This window comes from Perca fluviatilis, chromosome 6, assembly GCF_010015445.1.
Source record: "Perca fluviatilis chromosome 6, GENO_Pfluv_1.0, whole genome shotgun sequence".
In the NCBI taxonomy this organism is placed as follows: Eukaryota; Metazoa; Chordata; class Actinopteri; order Perciformes; family Percidae; genus Perca; species Perca fluviatilis.
The window spans coordinates 6,701,229-6,720,960 of NC_053117.1; the positions used below are offsets into that span (position 1 = coordinate 6,701,229).

Sequence of the window (19,732 nt, forward strand, 5' to 3'; positions counted from 1 at the left end):
TTCTTGACAGGGATATCATGAATAGCTTTGGAATTGCAATGTAACTACCGTACATAAAAAGATGTGAATGTACTGTATTGTGTGTAGTGAACGAGACCTAAAACTAATTTGTAACAGTGCAGCAACAAAACTTATTAATGAAGTGACTGCGAAAACATGAAAAGTAGGCTATGGATTTTAACATCTCAAAAACGTCCACAGCATAAATTGGTAATATTTGCACTTTGATGAGCCATCAGCATCATGAGATTAAAACGCATACTCTTATCTTCGTGCATCTTTTCCCAATACTTTTATCAGACTCGATTAGGGGTTGTCAGCTAGATGGCTTGCTAACAGAGTCTGTACTACCAGCTGTTATTGTGATACATAGGCAGTGCTTTAATATTCTTCCCGTTTTAAAAATGATCCAGCCCTGATGTTAGTTATTTGCAAATTGTAGACTGAGGGTGAAAATGGTGTAGAACTGATTTGTCATTCGTTGCCTCAGAAAATTGTTGCTTATGCATCGATAGAAAGTGCTTTGTAATACAAAGTGGCCACCTCCAGTTCTCTTTCCAATGAACTTTCCGAGTAAGTAACGCACAGTAGAAGAGAGCCTGCCGTGGAGCTCAGCGCCGCTATGGTCTGAACAGCCCAATAGGTTAACATCATCTTAATATACTATGGTTAACATGGGTGCCAGGCGGAAGTTTCGGGGCGCTTCCGGAGACGCCAGACACAGCCGCGGTGCGGTTTGCGGCGTAATCGGTGACACCGGCGTTGTCGCAAGTATATTGCCTGGTGGGAAAATGTCCTCGCCGTGGCGTCCCTAGTAGGTAGTATGTTCAACTTCACCGGTTAACATGGAAACCCCAAATGAAGTAGGAAACATTCTCTGAGAACTCCATGTCTCGTGTGTGATAACTTTGAGCTAACCCCAGTTGCACAGTTTAGTCAGAGCAGAGAGTGTACTAACAACAGAGCAAGGTGGCAAATGACTTGTGACTCATTGATGATATACTTGACCTGCATGTTGGTCTTTCAAGTCATCCCCTGTGGTAAAATAGCTAAATTCTCTCTACTTTAAAAAGAAAATATTGTTTGATTATCAGTTTATTTTAAGAAAACTGACCATGTATAAATGCCTCAATGTCTGCCTGCTAGTGGCTGCTAGTGGCACAATTGTTAAAAGCTCCGACAGCACACATCTTGGCACTCTGTCTAGCAAGCCTTCTCACTAGATTTGCATCAATGTCGCCTCTTGTGTTTAAATCCCCAGACAATCAGGAAGGCAGCGACTGGCGTGACGAAGATGAGAAACTGCCCGGCCACGAGAACCTGACGGAAAAAGACATTGAACTGTTCAGACACATCCAGGAGCTGGCGCTGCAGGTACACAGACAAGACGGATATGAAATGTCTTAAACATTTTGTTGAAGGAACAGAGATGGGACGATGGGAAGGGAGGACCGACCTGAAGAGGGGGGCCACATTGTAGAGGGAGACGGGATCAGCTGGGGGACCTGGGAGGAGCTGTATGAGGCTATGACTGTGGCCGCCAGGCTGGAGTCATTGGACATGATGTTATGTAAACCCACGGTGTGCAGCGGAGGGAGCTGGATGTCAATGGCGATGAGAATGTGGTCAGAAAGAGTCAACGCCACCTAGCTCGTAAAAATATCAAGGCTTTCTCCCAGACGAGGTCCGTAGGATGTAGGCACGTTTGTGGGTGGAAAGGGTCAATGAGCTGTTAGTCTATTGTATTTTTATTAATAATTGAATTTCCAAGGAGCTGCTGCCGACTGCAGCATGTATATCAAAATCAGCTATTAACATAGAAGCAGGGCACACGGGGCAGCGTAGGATGATGAGTGCAGATCAAAGGTTTGGTTTTAAATGACCAATAGATGCAAATAATAAGGGGTAATTGAGGGACAAAAACTTCACTTATGGTAATGAAGGTACAGTGTTGTCGTTGGACAACATGGAATTTCACGTTCTGCTTGTGATGCTCCCATGGTCGAAAGGGCTGGTGGCTGGTCGGTGTAATCACCCCCTGGAGGCCCAACGGGGCGGAGTGCACGAGGCCTCGGCCACGTCTCGGTTAGGCACGTAAAGTTAGCGATGGTGTCAAAGGACATCCTATGTTTGTCGGGAGCGAATAGAGAAGGGGCAACTACGTCATGGTACATCGCGTTCTGGGTAGGCGTCGCCATCTTCTCTGACACAGCGCTTTGTTTACACTCCTTCTACTCTTATCTTCATGCATCGATTCTTTTCCCAATACTTTTATCAGACTCGAATAGGGGTTTCTAGCTAGATGGTTTGCTAACAGACTGTACTACCAGCTGTTATTGTGATGCATAGGCAGTGCTTTAATGTTCTTCCCGTTTTAAAAATGATCCAGCCCTGATGTTAGTTATTTGCAAATTGTAGACTGAGGGTGAAAATGGTGTAGAACTGATTTGTCATTCGCTGCCTCAGAAAATTGTTGCTTATGCATCGAAACAAAGTTCTCTGTATTACAAAGTGGCCACCTCCAGTTCTCTTTCCACTGAACTTTCCGAGTAAGTAACGCACAGTAGAAGAGAATAAATGCTACAGAGCAGACGCTTTCAAGTTTAACTGCCACCGGTGTGTGTGATTTTTTTTATTTAATTTTTTTTATGTACAATGGATACATGGATACACAATGGATACAATGGTTTCATGCAGGTTTATACAACCTGCATGAAACCTGCATCAATCCAGAGTTTGTCAAAAGACTAGTGATCATTCAAAACCAGTTTACCTTACACATGAATAAAAAGCCATTTCAACCACAATGGTTGATGTTAGACCTACACCGTAGCCTTCTTAAGTGGCCTTTGCAGTGGTGAGCATTTATACTTGTGTGCTGCGTGGTAGAGCGAGTGAGAGAGTGACAGGGGTTAGCTTCAGAGCGAGTACCGTGTCTCCCCTGTGCTTTCTGACCCCGGTCGGAAAGCTGTAACAGAAAAAGTTCCCTCTCTCCTTGGTCAATGTCACGGAGAAGGTGCACCTGGCAATGAGTAGGAAGGTAGGTTAACCAGAGAGCGGCTGTTTGGTCCAGCGTCATGGGAGTCATATTAAAACACTATCCCAGATCTAGTGTTAATTTCGTCAGACGAGACGAGACTAAATATGTTCGTCAACGACCTTTTTTTCCATGACTAAGACGAGACGATGACGAGACTGCGCCAATGTCCAAAAACGCTGACTAAGACTAAATTAACATGCATTATTGTTGACGAAAAAAGACGAGACTAAAATGTTTTGCATAAAATAAAACTAAGATAAAATCTCTCTTCATTTTCGTCTACAATCGTCTCTACTTTTTCATCATGAGATAGAATATTCAGCAGTTACCGAGACCCGGTGCTACGGCACCGACAGGTGCCCTAACAACTGTTATCTACCGGACCGAATAGCAACGCAGATTTTGGTGCCACTTAAATGCCTGCGCTTCTCTCTGATGCTCCTAAACGGACGTTAGAGTCAACCGAAACATCGCTGCACGGGGCGCTAGTTAACACTACACTTGGCAGCAGGTAACGTTAGCCTACCGTTAGCTAGCAGTTGGAGTAAACACGGTTACAATCATTGACATATATAAAAGGGTTACAATGCAGACAGCTAAACGGTGTAAAGGTTTGTCTCTATTTCACTGTGTAGGATTCCAACACGAGACGTACGACAGTCTGTAGCTGCCGTTGTCTGAAAAACAACACATATGTTGCGTTCACTTGAAATACGCCTCGCCAGTTTCGTGCTGCATTTATTTTATTGTAAAATATCCTTTTCCAATGCAGTGGTTGTTTTTGTCGTTTACTGGTGAAATAAGGAAGAGGCTCAATATTTATATAACTTTATATAATTTATTTATTTTTATAACTATTTGACTGAAATGGTTATCAGAAATAATTTATTTAAAAAAAAGACTAAAATGTTTTGACTAAAACTTGACTAAAATGGCGAGACTTTTAGTCGACTAAAACTCGACTAAGATACCTTGAGTTCTCTTTTGACTAAAACTAGACTAAAATGACGAGACTTTTAGTCGACTAAAACTTGACTAACAAAAATGTTTGGCACAAGACTAAGACTAAGACTAAATTAAAAATAGGTGACAAAATTAACACTACCCAGATCCTGCCTGGAATGTTCAAACCAGTGTTAAAGTGTTTGATGCAGGCAGAGTACTAAGCTTTCATGATGCGTGTAAAAAAAAAAATATTTTTTTTTAAAAAAGGCAATTGTGATTATCTAGGTCGAGTAGCAGTGGAGTCAAGTACATGATAGATACAGCTCCACTTCGTCATACTAGCAGGTAGCCCGGTCTCCCTGAGAATCCCAAAGTAAGCCGAAGCGGGTTTTGGTCTATGACTTAATGGTATTAATCGTTTAAGCTGTAACGTTTGCTTTCATCTTGGCTCCCCTGGTTTGCCTGTGTTACAGATGACACCCAATATTGTATCGTGATAACGTGTGTGATTCACACCCCTACTAAGCTGGCAGGTCCTGGTGTGTAATCGGTGTACTCGCCCCGTGATCTACCAGCCACTGACCCTGCATGTCTCTCCCTCTCTTTCTTCCTTCTTCTTTGTTGCTCACCTAAACAGAAAGTCGGGGTGACGGGTCCACCGGACCCTCAGATGCGCTGTCCGTCAGTTATCGAATTTGGCAAGTTTGAAATCCAGACGTGGTATTCCTCTCCCTACCCCCAGGAGTACAGCAGGTAAGCTAATGCTCATAATGAAGCACAACAGCATAATGCACTTAGCTCACAGTCCTGCTTGTAGGCATAGCAATTACCACCAGCGTAATGGAGGGCAATTATAAGGTTGTTTACATTACCACCTACTTTGGCAGGTAACCAGCCAGAGCCATGGAGGCAATTTGATTCTGATTTGCTGAGGGTGTATTCATTTTTATTTACGGAACTGTTGAATAAAATCAGCCCTACTATTCTTACCAAATGTGCTGCTGTTCAAATCCTATTGGTTCCCAGATGGCTCAGGCATTGCAGAGTTGTTTGCTTCTTTCAAAACAAGAGCTGTGAAAAGCAATTAACAATTATAGTCTCAATTAATCGCTTGGTCCATAAAAACGCCCATCACAATCTCCCAAAGCCCAAGTTGACATATTCATATTGCTGGTTTTGTCTGACTTGAAAATAAGAACACTCTGGCTCCATAATCAATCAATTGTTTTGTCTGACTAACAGCCCAAAACCTAAAGATGTTAAATTAACTTTCATAAAAGACTAAGAAACCAGCAAATAATCGCATCTTAGAAAGCTCGAACCAGTGAACATTTGAAAGAATTGTCAAAATGTTTGCCAATAAACGTTCTGTCTATCCACAAATCAATTTCTCGACTATTCATTCCAGCCCCTAGCTGCGACCATTCTTCCGACGCAAGTGTCTTCGCTAGTTTAAGACCGACGCAGTTGTCAGTTTCCCGTCCAGCGCCCGCGCCGTTTAAATAGCAAATGCACCTGCGCCCATCTTTGCACCCATGCACCATGGTCTTACAGGGAGATGTGTTCAGGTGCATTCTGGGTGTATTGCTAACTTGAGGCAGCGGGAAGTGATCGCGCCGTTGACCAACAAAAACCTGGTCTAAAGTCAACAACACAGCATTTCATTGTTATTTTAACAGCGCATTAGTAAAATGCGCCTAGGCTTATGCACAGCGCGCGCACACTATGCTTGTTACAAACACACACACACACACATACACACACACACACAAACACACACAGGGAAGCGCAGCAGCACACAAACATGCAAAAGATTACAGATAAAAATATTACAGTGCAAATCCGCCATCGTAATAGCAATGTGCCAAGGTCCAAACGCGCCTGGCTTTTAAAGGGAACGGGAGATGATCTCTGATTGGTTTATTGCATGTTACGCCCAAAACACACCTATGATTAATGAAGACACCGGCGCACGGACCCTTTTTTCCGCCGTCAAACTACACTTTCTCACGTGTCTTTCACTGCACTACTCTTCCTTTTCCCTTTCCAGACTACCCAAGCTCTACTTATGTGAGTTCTGCCTGCGCTACATGAAGAGTCGCAGCATCCTCTACCAGCACATGAAGAAGTGCAACTGGTTCCACCCCCCTGCTAACGAGATCTACAGGAAGGACGATGTCTCTGTATACGAGGTGAGGAACTGTTCCTAAAGATGGCAGGGTGCAACAGTAAGGGTTTCCCGTTGGCCCGGGGCAAGTAAAACGCCATGTCGGGCAAGTCGATATAACCACCTGCTTGCCCGTTCGGGCTTCATCGTATCCTAAATAACGTTATCGTTGTCTTGCCGACGTCAGAGAAAGCTTAATGACTTGGTTTGAATGGGGATTGAGTTGGTGCTTGACGCTTTTGGTGTTTTTATTTGACATTTTTCTTACGCTTTTGATGCATTCAAGGTTTTTGACTTAAAAAAAAAATTATTTTTTGAAAGCTAGATTTGATGTTTTGGCCTTTTTTCTTTTCGACATTTAAAAAAAAAAAAAACTATGTATAGGGACCAGTAAAAAGTGACGTCATCATCTAGTGTTCTAAGTCTAGTCCCCTCAGACAGTCACGGAGACCAATGAGTCCTTTCTTAAAAATGTATTCCATGCTTCCGTGTATATTTTTTATTTCAGACTGTAGGTCAGAGATTAATCCCATGCACAGGGCACCAATACTCTCCCAACCAACTTTATAAATACAAAGTATGTTGATCAGTCCAGTTCCTAATGGCGATTAATTAACATCCCTCCCTCCCATAGTGGAATATTCCTTTGTTCATGCCATCAGGGAAAGTCACTGTTATTATTAGAAGAATTCCTAATTACCAATTTACAGTTAATCTCTTCTTCTGGGTCTCCTAGCGCAGCAGCAGATAGAGTCGGTGGATTGTTGTCTGCAGGCCACGGCCGCTGCAGCTCCTTTTTTCCCCTGCTCTGCAGTCCATCCTCGCTCGGAGGAGAGCAGAGATAACTGGCGAGCTGCCAACCTCAGCCTCCCTCCTCCTCTTTCTCTTCGCAGCTCTTTGTTTCTGTCCTCCAGCCTCTCTATCCGTCAGGGTCTCCAGAGACCCGGCTGAGCTCATTGCCTGACACTTAATGTCTACTCCATTCACCTTTACCTCGTCCCACAGCCCACTAACGGCAGCTCAGACATGTACTTGTGGGCAGCGGTGTGTCTGCGACCGAATGGTAGTCGTTTAGGAGAACGTTGTGTCATCGTGTTGTACTGATGTGTTGCTTCACTAATCCCACAACAGGTTGATGGGAATGTGAGCACAATCTACTGTCAGAACCTGTGTCTGCTGGCCAAGCTGTTCCTGGACCACAAGACCCTCTACTACGACGTGGAGCCCTTCCTTTTCTACGTCCTGACCCAGAACGACGGCAAAGGTTGCCACCTCGTCGGCTACTTCTCCAAGGTAGGGCCACCAGTAGGGCTGCAGCTATCGATTCTTTTTGTAATCGATTAATCTAGCACTTTATCGATGGATTAATCGATTAATCGGATAATTTTTTTTTGCGTTTTTCAACAACAAAAACTATGGAAAAAAGCTACATTTTCGGAAAGAAACTACATTTGTATTGCCTACATTGCTTACAATATCATCTCTCAAAAAACTAAACATATTAAGTGCATATAAGTGCTATATTACATTGTTTTTAAAGATTTTTTTTTTTTTCAACCTCAAACTAAGGCATACATTAAACATACACAAACATTACATTAAGGTGTGCAACTTAACTTTCAGAACTACAATTTTCAACCTGAGACTGATCTGTATATACAGTAGCCCTATATGTAAATATTAGTTATACTCAACCGATTTTCATTTATATATTTGATTATAATGTCACACAGCTCTGTTACACTTGTGCTATTAGGTCGTTGATCAGCTGTTTCTCCGTAGAGAGAGAGAGACAGAGAGAGAGAGAGATGCGCAACAATCAGCTGTTTTTCCGAAGGGATAGTCAACGCGTCAGCTCTTTAGATCAAATTGTAGTCACCACTAAGTATTTTCATGTCTTTGATTTTGGTAGTCGTCTATACAACTGTTATTTACTTTTGTTGGGTCCACTTCGTGGAATGGATGAGTTAGACTCCATGTTTTCTGTTGAGATGCTAAAGCACTGACGTCGTGCTATTATCGTGGTAAGCTAGTTTGATTTTGCAGTAGACACACTGTACAGAGTTTTAGTTTTAATTACGTTTGAACTGATTCCAAACTTTGGACACTTTCTGTCGTTTTCTCCAGCCTGTCTCTAGCCCCTCGCTATTTACGCTCTGGCATGTGTCGCCAGCAGCAGACTGAGCCGCGTCTGTGCGACAGTAATAATGCTCCGTGCGGAAACACCGTCCGTCAGCGATACAACGTTGGTAACATTGATTTAACGAAGCTTCGAGGCAAGTCATTTTGCACCGAGGATTTTTTGTAATCGAATTATTCGAGTTATTCGAGGAATCGTTTCAGCCCTAGCCACCAGGCTGCCAGCCTCATCCTTGGTGCTGGATTCCGATTCAGAATACTTGCCCAAGTGGCAATTCATTTTTACAGTCTATCCCGTCCATGTAAATACATAAGTATGTAACATTCAGTACCAGTCAAAAGTTTGGACACACTTTCCCATTCACTTGAATGAGAAAGTGTGTCCAAACCTCTGACTGGTACTGTAAGTAACGACAACAATCAACATCAGCATCCACCATTAGAGATGGTCCGATACCACATTTCCTTCCCGATATCGCTTCTGATACCTGAACTTGCTTATTGGCAGATACAGAGTACCAATCCGATACCAGTGTTAAAAAAACAAACAGAAAAACGTATATTATACTATATTTTAACAGCTGTGTACTACTATCCCTGTATGGATGTGTTATGATTGCTGTCTTTGTTGTATGGCCTGACTCAGTTTAAACTCTTTGTGAAACATGAACAATGAACGCCACAGAGCTTTCTTTTATTATCCAGTTTGACAGTCAGTCATAATGGAAAAAGAACATCAATAAACTACTTTAAAGTACATTTTCTTCTAGGCTAAATTACATGGTATTGGATCGTTGCATAGACTCCAGTACTCACTGGAGGCTTTTCCCATACTGGTATCGGAACATCTCTAATCCACATCAACATGCCAGTGACAACAAGCGCATAGATCAAGATCAGCGGGTTGTGTTCAGTAGCCTGATAGCTGAAGGAATAAAAGAATTCACGTACCGATTAGTTTTCTGTGCATGCACATAATAGCGCGAGCCTGACGGCATAACTAAATATTCACTAAAAAGTGCATGTTATTTTTTTAGCTTTCCGAACCACTTGTTTCTTCACAGAGAGCGGAGGTCTTTCTGCTGGACTCCAGTGATCTTGGAGCAGACCGTTGCAATATTTTTCAGACAGTTTTTGCCCTTCACAGACAACCCATTAAACCGGCACACAAATGAAAATGTTAAACTCTCAATAAAGTTGCATAAAAACACCGAAGGGAGTTCAGCTTCCTTAGCAAATGAATTGTGAACTGTCCCCGCTTGACTGTGCACTCTGGGCTAGATTTATCAAGCCGTTTGCGCCTGTTTCCAGGCGCTAATTGGTCGCAAAGACGGACGTAACCGATGCGGGCTATTTACAAACAGGGCGCACTTGGGTAGAATCGCAGATTGTCTGCCACATGAGCGAGAAGAGACAAGTTGCGCTTTCAATATGCGTTCGTGGGAGGGTCGTGGGGAAGTTGGGAGTTCCACCCAAAAAGGTGGGAGGATAAGCGCAAAGTGCACCTAATTATATATTCCGTGGTATTTACAAAGACTGTCAGTAAGAGCGCGCCTCTATTCTGCGGGGGAAATTTTCCGCCTCTTTAAACCAGCCGCAATCGAGTTTCCTCGTAGACCTTTGTGCCGCTGGTGAAATGGCAACAGTAATTTGAGCAAGACAAAGACATAGGCGAGGCTGAAAATAGTTTGAACACAGAATCACACTTTGTCAGTGAACACAACATCATTTAGCGTTACAGATCAAGCAGCCATGCAATATTAGAGTTACTGGAAGAAATCAAAGATGACATTGAATCTCCCACTCAGCGTTCACATCCCATTCCACCAGTTGTTAAACTCCTCGCTACATTACAAATATTGGCATCAGGATCATTTCAAACAGTCATAGCATCAGCAGTGGGGATATCGCAGTCTGCACTCAGCCGTATCATAGCACCAGTACCGCTTTGCTACAGCGCAATTTACGGTCTAGTGGGCGGAGAAAGACGCTGATTGCCTGATGGATGTCAGGGTTGATAAATACTACGCAAAATGTGGAAGCATAGCGTGCTCTATTACCGAACTCTCATAAACGGACGCAGCGCAAACTGCGCTAGTGTTAGTAAATCTAGCCCTCTGTGTTCTCGTTGAATTTCAGCTGCGAACCAAACGCTGTTGCTAAATTATTTGTATTCTTGTACGATTTGTACATCATGCTCGCTTCCGGTTCGACACTGCATTTTCTGAAGTCAATTATTAATTCTTTAGTTTTCACCACATTTAGGTCTACAACATTTTCATCACACTATTTGACAAATGCCGGTAGGGCAGCACCATGATCAGATTGGCGCCAGAAAAAGTTAGTCCCTCTTGGCGAAGTTATATTCACTCAGAATTTTTTTATTTTCAGTGTCCACAATGCCATCGTGCCTCCATTTTCCAGGAATACGTACCTCTGTAAATCATAACCACCCTCCTCAAACTTACCAAGAATTCTACATGAACCAAAATAGAGAGACTGATATACAAAAAATTAAATGAAACTGAAATGCCATGGCATCACTCGGCACAGGTGCATTCCTACAGATATACAAATGCTCGTGTTGTGTCCCAGATAAACACTGTGACCTCCGTTGCCCCTCTCTGTGGAGTTTGCGGTCGCAGGTGCTCCCATTAACTTGCCGCCTCGCTGCCAAAACACAGCAGTTAGTGAGCGGACGCAGCACCATCAACACCCTGCTGTACACCCACACAGGCCTGCTTCTGTGACGTGGTTTCCATTAATGTCTTTTTTTTTTTTTACTAATGGCGGAATGTGTCTGTCTCTCCCTCTTCTCCAGGAGAAGCACTGTCAACAGAAATACAACGTGTCATGCATCATGATTCTTCCACAGTACCAGCGCAGGGGCTACGGACGCTTTCTCATCGACTTCAGTAAGGGCTTCAGCCTCGAACCACACAAATAACTAAGAAATGTATCCAATGCTCCTTTTTATGATCGATGAATACGTTGGAAAAATTCTGTGGTGTACAACTTTTTGAGGCTCAAGATGTCTTCTTGTTGCTCCCTCCCTGTAGGCTACTTATTGTCCAAGCGCGAGGGCCAGCCGGGATCTCCAGAGAAGCCTCTGTCGGACCTAGGCCGACTGTCCTACATGGCCTACTGGCGCAGCGTGGTGCTGGAGTGTCTCCACGAGGTCCGCGATCGGCAGATCACCATACGACAGCTTAGCAAACTGACTGGCATCTGCCCGCAGGACATCACCACCACCCTGCACAGCCTCAACATGCTGGAGCAGCGAGGAGACAGGTCAGATTCACATTATGTCTGGGGGTAGTCACCCCGGGAAAATTTGGAGCACCAAACACTTACTTTCCTGCATTCTTCAGTCAATTTAATTCAATCTGAATTGTTACTGATATCGAATCTAATTTAATTATTCTCCTTTTTATCGTTCAAAACTTTTTGTATATTCAAAACCTCACACGTTTTGGGATGTTTTTGTGCATCTTGTTAACCTTTTTAAAGCCATAAAGTTTAAATTACATAAAAGAAGCCTGGCCCAGAGTAGTGGTCAGTGCAGAGCAGCAGTATTTAGCTAGCCAGTGGGATCATTCTTTCCTCACTAAGTGTTGTGCCCACGAACATATACTCAGCTAAACAGACAGCTAAACCCTCTCCTAATCCAGCTCCAAGGAACGGGCTCATGTGTTGATTTTGGCATTTTAAGGTTTAAGTGTAAAACTGTGGACAAAGAACAAAAAGGATATGCAAATGCTGCATCGCTATGCAATATGACACACAAAGCTTAGCTTAAGAGCTACATGACATCTTGCACTAGGAAAGTGTAAACACAAAGCAAAACAGTTTGCTATATATAACAAACAGCTCAAATTTTTACAGTACTAAATAGCAGAGAATATAGTCAACCACATTAGCTAACTTTTAAAAGACCTAACTTTCTAAACAATACATTTTCAAACATATAATGATGTATACATGCCGCTTTTATGATAATAAGCAATATAACTTGCAGATGATGCCATGTATAAACCGAAGGCGAAATGGGCACTAGATTGTAGCCCGCGGAAACATGTCTGTCTCAAGCAAGTTCTGGGACACGTTCAATCTCAAAACGGTGAGCACCGCATGCATGCGTGCAGAGTTCTAACGCTCCGGTTTGTTTGTTGCTGTGGTTTTGTCAGGCTGGTCCTGGTGCGAAGGGAGAAGTTGGTGTCTAACCACATGGCTCGTCTCAACGCCCGGCCGCGGCAGCTGGACGTCGACCCCGAGTGCCTCCGCTGGACTCCCGTCATTGTAACCAACACGGTGGTCTCTGATGCCGACGCGGATGACAACGACGACGATGAGGAGGACGAAGAACCAGAGGAAGACAACCGCAAGGAGGTACCTTCTTTTGAATTTGGATTTGCTGTGGAAATAATGGATTGATGTCGGAAGTTGTTGTACATTCTTGTTGATGATTTTTTTATTTTAATTTTTTTCTCTGTAAATAGATCAAACCAAGTCACAGGGTCCCGCCAATGTCCTGGCACATGCGCCAAGGGAAGAAGAGGGACGAGGACGAGGAGGTAGAAGAGGAAAGAAAGAGCTTCCTGGGGTTTCCCATTAGCCAAAGCTCTCCAACTTCGCCTCCCATTCGCTGTCCACCCTCTGTCCCAGAGCCACCGCGTCCCCCTCCCCCAACAAATGGAGAACGCCGACCGCGAGGGCGCCCACCCAAAAACTGGCCTTGGGGCAAGGTGAAAGACAACACGCGGGTGGGACGGCCACCCAAGATCCGCCCCGTGGAGGACGAGGATGACGAGGAGAGAACGGAAGGAGGAAAAACCACGGGCTCCGCCTGCAGCCCCCCCTCCCTTTTCTCCTTGGACAGACATGCAGAATCCACAGCCTTTCACTCCCTGGACATGGCCAGGCACCCCTCCATAACCCCTACACGAAGAGGGCGGCCCCCAAGGAAAAAGAGAGGCCCTAAACCCAGATTGATGGAAGGGCCCGGAGAGGGGCTGGCGCAGCTATCTGTGGTTTCCAGGTTGAATGAGTCTCTGCCTGTCAGGAAGAGCTGCTTCAGTGAAAGCAGTGAAGAAGAGGAGGATGATGACGATGACGAAGATAATGAAGAGAGGAGGGCATGCTCCCCACCCATCCTTACCAAGCCTGCCATGGGGCTTAAATGCAAGGTAAGAAACTAACAGTGTCAACCGTTTATGTAATGTAAATGTTAAAATCTCAGAATTAAGATGGATTCATTGCCTAATTTAAAAATTAATAAGCATTCAGTTGTATTTAGAACTGGATTGATGTCCATGCCATTTAATCTTCTTGATTTCATTCAGTCCGGGTCGTTGAAGTCTGTAGTATAATTTTAAGCAAAATTTCCAAAAGGCACACTTAATAACCCATCCTGTTTCTACCCAGAAGCCACTGAGGAAGCGTCGCTTTCGCCAGCGGAGCCACCCTCACAGCAGCGTGGTGACCGAGACGATTTCTGAGACCACCGAAGTGTTGGACGAGCCCTTTGTCGACTCCGACTCGGAGAGGCCTATGCCCAGGCTGGAGGAGGAGACGCCCCTGGGCCACCCACTACACCGCTACCCCCCGGCCCGCTCTGCTCTGAGGTTGTCTGACCCAGCGCCCAAAAGGGGCCGGCACTCCAACCTCACAGATTCAGAGGAAGACGGTGAGCAGGCAGGGTTTCGATGCCAAACTTGGGGCAGGATTTGTGTGTGTGTGTGCGTGTGTGCGTGTGTGCGTGCATACAGAGGTACGTGTGCAGCGTTGTCTAACACTGGCTTATCTTCTTGCCTCCTTTAGAGCTAACGCCCGTGCTGAAGCCCGTGGCTGCTCTGCCAGCAACTCCATCCGAGAGCCTAGCGGCCAACCCCGAGGTCCCGGTCAAGAAGAAGAAAGGCTGGCCAAAGGGAAAGAGCCGCAAACCCCTGCACTGGAAGCAACAAGGACCTGGAAAACCCCCTGGTGGTGGACCAGCCGCAGATAGCCAGGCCCAAAGGATCCGCCACCCCCTAAAATCAAGATGAAGCCTGGCCGCAAGCCCCGGAGCTGGTACCTGCAGCGGGCCCAGGAGGAGGCGGAGCGGCAGGAGCAGGAAAGACAGAGACTGTTGGAGCAGCAGCTGGACAAGGATCCTCAGCTGCTCCAGACGGACGACCGCAACAGCAAGCGAGTCTGCAGAACCAGCGTTGACCGAGACTGCAAGCCGAAAGACTCTGACGAAGAAGATGACTATCTCCCTAAGCCTGTTGAGCAGAAGGTGCCCAGGAGGCGAGGGAGACCGCCCAAGAACCGCGCCCTCCTCCAGCCGCCACAGCCTGCCCCCAAACCCCCTCCCACCTCTGAGCCCGAGGAGGAAGAGGACGAGGAGCCTGGAAGGGCCTGGGAGGAAGACAAACCCAGCCGCCCACCGTCCCGTACCCTGCTGCTGCCCCCTTCGTCCTCCTCTTCCACCTCAGGGCCCCGGGCCCGACCGCCCCGGCCTCAGGACACAGATATGGGCGACAGGGAAGAGGACGATGACGACGAGGAGAGGGAGGAAGAGGGATGTGGCAGTGTCGGCGGGAGCATCAACAACAGGCGACCGGCAGTCCCACCAGGATCGGGAAGCAGGCGCAGTGAAGACCACGACGCGGACGACGAAGGGGACGGACACTTGGAGGACAAGAGCAACGGCGGCAAGAAGAGAAAAGGTCAGGACTCTGAAGACGAAGAGGATGATGACGAGGAGGAGGAGGAGCCTGCCTCCCGTGCAAGCTCTCCCCCCGTCAAAGAAGAACCCCAAGGCGGAGAGGCTTTTTTAGACATGGAGAACAGCGTGGCCCGGGACTATGTCAGCAAACAGGAGGAGGAAGAAGAGGAGGAGGAGGAGGCTGAGGAGGAGGCGGCGCAGGAGAACAAGTGTCGGCCCTCCTCGGCCGACCCGCAGCAGGAAGAGCGGCGGCGGCGCGAGCAGGAGGAGTCGGCCGCAGCCGCCGCGGCGGTGGAAACGGTCACGGCCATGTCTGTTCCCTCGGAGCCCATGGAGCTCCAGTCTCTGCACCCAGACGATAAGGACGTCACGCTGCTGATGGAGCCCCAGCACGCACATCCGCACGCCCACCCCCACCAGCACTCGGACTTCAAAGAGGAGCTGGGCCACCATCACCCACACCACCCCCATCACCACTCCAACGAGCTGGACCTTGAGACCATGCAGGCCGTCCAGTCCCTGACCCAGGGGGAAGCCCAGGACGAGGAGACGGAACCCCAGCCGCACCACGGCGCCTACCAGGACTGCGAGGAGACCCTGGCCGCCTGCCGCACCCTGCAGAGTTACAGCCACGCGGGGGAGGCCGAGGAGGAGGCTCTGGCCCTGGTGGAGGACTGCGGGGCCTCCCAGCACAGCAGCCCCCTTCCTAATCCCCCGGTGCCGCCCCTGCCCAGTCAATCCGTGCGCTCGGTGAACAGTCCCGGGTTGCCCTCGGGCATCATGGACGCGACACCGGCAGGGCAGAGGGGAGGGACGCCGGGCCCCACAGGGGCAGTGGGCAGCGGCGGAGGTGCCGGAGGCGGGTACACCCAGATCACGCCAGAGCATCCCAGTTCTCTGTCCGCCCCCTCCCAGCAGAGCATGGAGACGTCGCCGATGATGGACGTGCCGTCCGTGTCGGACCACTCGCAGCAGGTGGTCGACAGCGGCTTCAGCGACCTGGGCAGCATAGAGAGCACCACCGAGAACTACGACAACCCCAGCAGCTACGACTCGACCATGGGCGGAGGGGGGAACGGAACCGGGAGCGGCGGGAACGGAGGGGGGATGTCGGCCGCTGTCGTTGGCGGAGCGTCCACGGCTTCCTCGTCGTCAGCCTCGTCGTCTTCGAGCTCAGCCCCTCCGTCCTCGTCCCAGTCCAACAGCTGCTCCTTTGTGCCAGCCGCCAGCCTCACATCTTCCACAGGAACAGGAGGATCCCAACTAGCGATGGGCAGCTGCAGCCTCATCCAGCAAACGGGATCGGGGCCCAACAGCGGACCCGGCGCCAGTAACGTAGGCGGCGCTGTGCCCCAGCCCCGCCACCGCCACAGCCGTCCAACACCCCCAGCTGTGGCATTAAGTCACCTCAGAGCTGCGGTGTGATCGAGAGGCCTCCCAGCACCAACCAGCAGCAGCAGCAGTCCCAAAAAAAGGTTCCTCAGCAGCAACAAGCCCCAAACCCCCAGCCTCCACCGTCGGCCCCACCCCCACCGCCGCAGCAGCAGCAGCAGCAGCAGGCCCTGTCGCAGTGTAGTATGGGAAATGGCTTCGCCTCCACACCCATGATCATGGAGATCCCTGAGAGTGGAGGCGGAGGAGGGGGCCGCACCCTGTATGAGCGCATGGGTCAGGACTTTGGCACAGGGGGCTACCCCCAGCCCTCGGCAACCTTCAGCCTGGCCAAACTCCAGCAGCTCACCAACACCATCATGGACCCCCATGCCATGCCCTACTCTCATTCAGCCTCTGTCACCTCCTACGCCACCAGTGTTTCTCTCTCCAACCCCGGGCTGGCCCCTTCCCCCCACGCCCCCCTCTCTCAGGGCCAGCCCACTATGACCCCGCCTCCTAACCTGAGCTCTGGCTCCATGAACCTGGGCTCCCTGCAGCTGCAGTGCAACATGCCCACCGCAAACATCGGCCTGGGACCCCCGCCGCACACGCAGCGGCTACAGGGCCAGATGGCGACGGTCAAAGGCCACATATCCATCCGGTCCAAGGCCACCCAGCAGCTGGCCCCGGCCCCGCACCAGCAGCAGCTCTACGGCCGCAGCTCGGGGGCCGTGGCCATGCAGGGCACGCCGCGCACCCTGGCCGTGCAGCGCGGCATGATGCCAAACCTCATGCCCACGCCGGCGCCGTACAACTCCATGAACATGACGCCCCTCAACGCCATGTCCGCTGGCTACCGAATGCCCCAGCCCATGATGAACAGCGGTTACCACGGCAATCCCCCTTACATGAATCAGCCAGCTCAGTACCCCATGCAGATGCAGATGGGCATGATGGGAGGGCAGGGTTACCCGCAGCAGCCTATGCAGCCCAATCACCACGGCAACATGATGTACACTGGCCCCTCCCACCACAGCTACGCGGGTGTCCCCAAGCAGTCGCCGTACATGAGCAGATGAGCGGCCAAGAAATGAGACTAGGAGACATGAGGCCAGAGCCGATACTCGCTGTACTCTAAATGTCCATTACTCCCGTGCACCCCCCCTCCAGCGCCACGGCAGGCGCCAGCGAGTGCAGGTGGTCGGAGACAGAGGGGTCTTTGGGTTTCCCGTTTTTCTACGTTGTCGTTTCGTCCCTTTTTGGTTTGGGCTCGTTTCTCCCCCTCCCAGCTGGCTGTGTGAGGGAGCAAGCCGGCGGGGGGGTTCCGGGTTCCGGCGTGCGCATGGACCTCTGCCGTGCCGCTGCAGCTTCTGGCCAGGCCTGCGCGGTCCTCCGTGGCGTGATTTCACACGGGCCCGGGGCGGGGGGGGGGGTCTCCTCCAGGGGAGGACAAGAAAGACGAGGAAGACACACAGAGAAGGACAACACAGGAGTACCTCGCTTAGTCAGACTGCGTATGAAAACCAGTGGTTACCTGAATATATTCAACCATGCACACAATCTTTTCATTGATATAGGAAGCCTTACCTTGGAAAAAAAAAGAGACAATGAAACATTGTAGGCGGACTCTCGTTTTTTTTTGTTTTTTTTGTTAAACATAATGTTGGGTCTTATTTTTGTTGTTGGTTGTTTTTTTTGTTTTTTTTTGTTGATTGTTTTTATTTTATTTTGTAATACTCGTGTGCAGCCCGACCTCTTATATGCTTTGGTCTTTATACGTGTGCCATTCTGAACCGGTGATGCACCCTCTTGCTCTCTCAGAAATCCCCAAACTTCTCTGCGGGCCAGTCTGTCCGACAGCTTTTCACCTGTTTCCAGTTAAAAGCATAGGAGCGGGGCCTCCGGTGTTGAAGGTGTCGAGCCGTTTTCACAGTCTCCGTCTTCCCCCGAGCGGACCTTGTTGTAACCAAAAAAAAACAAAAACAACAAAAGGCACAGAAGAGACGAGTTACTGCCGCGTTACGGTCTATCAAATGTCCATGAATGAAACAAGTAGCATTATTTTTTTCCAGTTTTCCGCCACTCCAAAACAATTTAGATGTAAATATTCTGGTACTTCCCAATATCCAGCACACACACACACACACACACACACACACACACACACACACACACACACACACGGCTAGCTGTCGCCAATTGGTGGCTAGCTCGGTACAACATTCAGCTGTTCTTGTCCACACACCACCGACAGACAGTGTACTATGTCAGCCTTTTTTCTTTTTTTTTTTTTTTTTTTTTTGCAGTTTAGGGAATGCAGAACAAACAAACGGTGGGATTTCCATTTCACTGCTTTAAGGAAAGTCTGTTAACTAAAGCTGACCTCTCCTCCTTAAGTGTTAGTGACCCAAAGAGGTCCACAGGTGTCTGCTTTTGAATGGTGTATTCTGTTAAAACTGTAATTTCTTTTTGTTAATTTCTGCAAGATTCTGCACTCCCATTGGCTAGAGATATGGCAGTAGACCGCCTTTATAAAAGGTGTGCCTAAATGCCTGATCTAGTGCACGGTTTGGCCCTCCCGTAGAGGCCCGCTCATGTTAAAGCAGGGTCGGAGGTGAGAAAGTGTTTGAGATCCTGTCGGTTGCGGCCGGCGCAACTGGCAGGGGTGAAACCGTAGACCTTGTTGCTCCATGTACCAGTATTCAAAGTCAAAAGAGGAACTTTCATTTTCCTTACAGACCTGACACTGCATACTTTTTATTTGTGTGTATTGTTCTGTTCTGTACTTTTATTTAGTGTTTTTTTTTTTTTTTTTTTTTTTTCGGAATTTTATCAGACCGGGCAGCTTTCTTTTATGACACAAGCTGACTCTTTTTGACTTTAGAAAAACCTATTGTAGAGAAAATGTTTTTTCTATAATATAAAAGGAAACTCTGACATTGATATTGGTACTGTCATTTTTTTCACTTCTGTTTCAGGAAAAAAAATCAAAAAAAAAAAACAATACATATTTTTTAGCTCGCCTCTTGGGTAATAATTACTAAGAAATTCAAAACTTAAAAAAATTACCACTCACTTTTAGTGACTTTAAGATGCCTTTAACCTCTCCATTCCATCTCATCTCTAGAGTTTTTCTATCTTTGTGTAGTATATCAATGCTATTTTAAACAAAAGGACTACAAATATCTAAAGGTCACTTGGAATTTTTTTCTTTTTTTTAAATATTTTCGTTTTTTTTTACTTGTGTGTGTGTATAGGATGACTTCCTTACATTTAAGAGGCATGTAAAAAGGAGCTCAGTATATTTCTGTCTGTTTATATCGCTTCCCTTTTTGTATCCTTTGTAATTGTACATGTT

General features: G+C 47.6%; 1 protein-coding gene across 1 annotated transcript in view; it reads left to right on the top strand.

The window, feature by feature from the left end:
• Window positions 1-17,656, top strand: part of kat6a (K(lysine) acetyltransferase 6A) — a 44,021-nt gene extending 26,365 nt beyond the window's left edge. The window contains 12 exon segments of the mRNA XM_039803461.1: window positions 1,262-1,374; window positions 4,623-4,738; window positions 6,036-6,177; window positions 7,284-7,445; window positions 11,113-11,206; window positions 11,351-11,582; window positions 12,479-12,680; window positions 12,791-13,477; window positions 13,716-13,977; window positions 14,112-14,303; window positions 14,306-16,354; window positions 16,357-17,656. Coding sequence (XP_039659395.1) covers window positions 1,262-1,374; window positions 4,623-4,738; window positions 6,036-6,177; window positions 7,284-7,445; window positions 11,113-11,206; window positions 11,351-11,582; window positions 12,479-12,680; window positions 12,791-13,477; window positions 13,716-13,977; window positions 14,112-14,303; window positions 14,306-16,354; window positions 16,357-17,453 — 5,348 coding nt within the window. The 3' untranslated portion in view covers window positions 17,454-17,656.
• Window positions 17,657-19,732: the final 2,076 nt, after the last annotated feature.